We start from the raw sequence: 3417 nt of genomic DNA on the forward strand, positions 1-3417 counted from the left end.
CTGGTTTGAACTGGTTGTGCTTGCTAATGACACCTAACTTCCTGTGTCTTTTCTGTCTCCTTCCAGCTCCTGACGATGCCTCCTCTGCCCACTGCGACCAGCGGTGACACAGCAGCAATAGACATGTCTGAGGAGGAGGAGGTGGAGCGTGTGACTGGACTGCTCCAACGAGAGAGCCTCCTGAGAGACCTGGGGGTGGTGGATCAGGTGTACCGGCTGCTGCACGGCCGTCACGGCATGCCTGACTCGTTCCACCCCCACGAGCAAAATGAGACGTTCCACCACAGGCCCGACAGAACCAATAAGGTTAGGTGACCGTTCTCACTGCCTCTACCTTTTCCTCTGTAAAATTAAATATTTTTGGAGCGAAATGAGGAATGATAACGCCTGTTTTCTAAACAGCTGGACTCCCTGCCTGAGAATGCGAGGAGGCCCAGGCACCACTGCACTGTGATCCCGCGGCAGGTGCCTGTGGGGACCAAGCCCTGCCTGCAGTATGTCCACTCCCAGCTGCTTAAGCAGCCACAACGTTGGCCCTGGCACAGTATGGACAGGGCCCCCCACAGCCTGGTGCAGGGCGAGTCTGCCTGCATGCAGTACTACTCAGCCGAAGAACCGGTCATTGAGACGGTCCGGTGTGCCCCGGGTGACCTGAGGAGGAGTAATAGTGCCCAGCGGATCCCTTGGACAAGTGAGCACAGCTCCTCTTTGATTGTCTTATCGTCAGAGAAATGAAATGATGGATGTGAGGACAGCCAGATTGCTTTAAACAATCTCTCTCCCTCCCTGTCCTTGTCTCAGTCGGCGTTCCCGTGGTGACGGCTCGGCAGGGCAGCATGAGCTCCTCCTGTGCTGAGACCCGTGCCCGGGCCACTGTGTCAAACGTGAACCAGCTCATCCCGGGGCGGCTGACCTGCGCCCGCATGTCCTCCGACCCCAAAGCCCTGCAGAGCCTCTTTGTCATCTCCACCCCGGCCCCTCTGGTCCGCAGGCCAGACTTCCCCCACCCAGTCCGCAAAGCCTCTCGCAAACTGCCTCCGCATGGGCAAGGGCACTAGAAACCAGTGTTGTCATTTGACGTGTCATACCGCGGAACAGCCACCAGTGGGGATGATCGATCCAGGTTTTTTTTGTTGCACAAGCTGTCCCCCCAAGCAGATTCTCTCTACCTGTGTAAGATCTGTTGCCTCCTTTTTGTACCACCTCAACATTTACATTTTAAATTCAGGAAAATTCAAGGAGGACAAATTGAGGTAGTGAGGCCTTATCTTGTACAAATAACATTGAAAACAATTGTGCCTATCGAACAAGGTGTTGTGTGGTATTTGGTATAGTTAGATGTGTCATATGATGAATGATCTAATGAGAAACCTTGGCTTGTTGGATACCATATTGGTTACCAGAAGTATACCGTTCACTAAGCCAGTGGCGTAATTTCTTTAATTTCCTCTCCGATCTGTCAAATCAGGTTGGGAGATGCAGTATATGACTATGCGAGAATGTGGTAAACGTGAGTGGGACACTCACACACATTATTGCTCATTTGTGCCAAATGTCTCTAACATTATTAGTTTAGTATTATATTGTTTATTGAGTTTGACACTGAATATCAGACTTTAGTTTGGATGAGATGAATGGTCATTGAGTTCAGTTTTTTTAACTAATTTATTCAAATTAAATATGCTCTGGTGTTCTTATTGGCCTAGTTATCAGGAGAAATTGTATTTGTACGTTAGTACAAATGACACTCTTTAATTATAAAAATATTATAAATGTGTACAAAATCATGAATGTATAGTTTGATGTCTATAAATGCCTAGATATTGAGGTCTAACTTAACCAGTTTCTATCAAACTATTTAAATAAAAAAACTCATTGAAGTTGTGTTTAAATTCCACATTAATCATATAGCTTAAACTTCAAGTGTATATTGAAGTAACTTATATTATTAAATATAATTATATTTTGATCTTAAACTTGATCATCATTTGTGCTATGGCTGTGTTCCCAAAATTAGCCTTTTTTAATCATTCATTCATTTGTTTTTAAAAGGAGTTAGAATGCTGGGTTGGTTGTTGTTTTGTGGAGCATCCCAAATGATGGCCATCTTGGCATCAACGTCTTCACCTTCCCCCTCCCCTCTTTCTGAATTAGGTTCTCGCTCTCGCTCTCGCTCTCTCTCTCTCTCTCTCTCTCTCTCTCTCTCTCTCTCTCTCTCTCTCTCTCTCTCTCTCTCTCTCTCTCTCTCTCTCTCTCTCTCTCTCTCTCTCTCTCTCTTTCCCCATCTTCACCACAACGGAATACTGCGATATTCCTCAGGAAGGAGAATGCTTTGAGTTGCGCTCGTCACGGGGGTCCACATATAGAGGATGAGAGATTGAACCAACGTAATGGACATGCCAAGGGACCCTACCTGTCTTAGCTCAGGTCTTTCGTTTAGATAGGCTACCACCTGATGTTCATCTGGGCCTCTTTACCTCCTAAGTGTATCTAAAACGTAAACAATAAAATATAGCCAAAGGTAAAATGTCTTATTGTATCACTTCGTTATACTCAAAATGCAGTGAATACTTGCACCCCAGTGTCGAGTATCCTTTGGAGCAAGACTTGGAACGTGCAACACTGCATGGATACAATGACGATGTTATCCAGCACCCAGTGCAGCTACCGGAGTTCAATCATGGTCCTTCGCTCACTCAAACAATCAACCACGAAAATCCAACCTCCTTACACGTTGGAACGATGGGAAACTTATATCATGCGCACTTATCGGCTCAAAAAGAACATTTTTACGGATCTCATGATAGGGATTTTGTCCAATATAACAGCTGTAGTTTAAAAGCCCCGGGTGTCGGAAAGAAAGATGATTCCTCCGAACAGCACTGCCATTCACTGGACCACTTTCCCTGGTTGAAACAGCAAGGTGAGTTGTCCAAGCTGACTCTTTAATTGTCTCCAGAGACTATAATGCAACTAAATTATCCCCAATCAGCAACAATAGATCATTTTTACCACTGTGTTAAAACCTATTTTATGACGTGTGAAAGTCTGTGTGTGCAATCGAGAGCGTGCCTCTAAGTATTCTAATTTTTCCATTTAACAGGCACAGGACAGAGGAGAGGAAGACAGATTTATAGTCGCTTCCAAACCCTGGAACTTGAGAAGGAATTTCTGTTCAACCCTTACTTGACCCGCAAGCGCAGGGTTGAGGTGTCCCACGCAGTTTCCCTGACTGAGCGACAGATTAAAAACTGGTTTCAAAACAGACGCATGAAATGGAAGAAGGACAACAACAAGGACAAGTTCCCAAGCAGCAGGGCGCTGCAGGAGGAAATGGAGAATAAGGACAAACAAGACGAAAAGGCTAACCCTTCTGTTGGGAAAGTAAAAGATACAATGGGGTTGATTCATTTTTGA

At 45.6% G+C, this 3417-nt stretch overlaps 2 protein-coding genes across 2 annotated transcripts in view; both read left to right on the plus strand.

Annotated features, from left to right (window-relative positions):
- Positions 1–1903, plus strand: part of ttll6 (tubulin tyrosine ligase-like family, member 6) — a 4968-nt gene extending 3065 nt beyond the window's left edge. The window contains exons 11-13 of the mRNA XM_062475384.1: positions 67–306; positions 403–691; positions 802–1903. Coding sequence (XP_062331368.1) covers positions 67–306; positions 403–691; positions 802–1058 — 786 coding nt within the window. The 3' untranslated portion in view covers positions 1059–1903. The remainder of the gene's footprint in view (positions 1–66; positions 307–402; positions 692–801) is intronic.
- Positions 1904–2526: 623 nt separating this feature from the next.
- Positions 2527–3417, plus strand: hoxb8b (homeobox B8b). The gene is made up of 2 exons (XM_062475385.1): positions 2527–2923; positions 3104–3417. Exons 1-2 carry the CDS (start codon positions 2527–2529, stop codon positions 3415–3417), a joined length of 711 nt encoding a protein of 236 aa, XP_062331369.1.

This window comes from Osmerus eperlanus, chromosome 12, assembly GCF_963692335.1.
Source record: "Osmerus eperlanus chromosome 12, fOsmEpe2.1, whole genome shotgun sequence".
NCBI classification, from domain to species: Eukaryota; Metazoa; Chordata; class Actinopteri; order Osmeriformes; family Osmeridae; genus Osmerus; species Osmerus eperlanus.

Excerpts from the sequence above, each read along its gene's own strand:
- hoxb8b (XM_062475385.1), top strand. The coding sequence starts at position 2,527 with ATGTCTTATTGTATCACTTCGTTATACTCAAAATGCAGTGAATACTTG. Across the intron at positions 2,924-3,103 it reads TCCCTGGTTGAAACAGCAAG|GCACAGGACAGAGGAGAGGA; the intron begins GTGAGTTGTCCA and ends TCCATTTAACAG.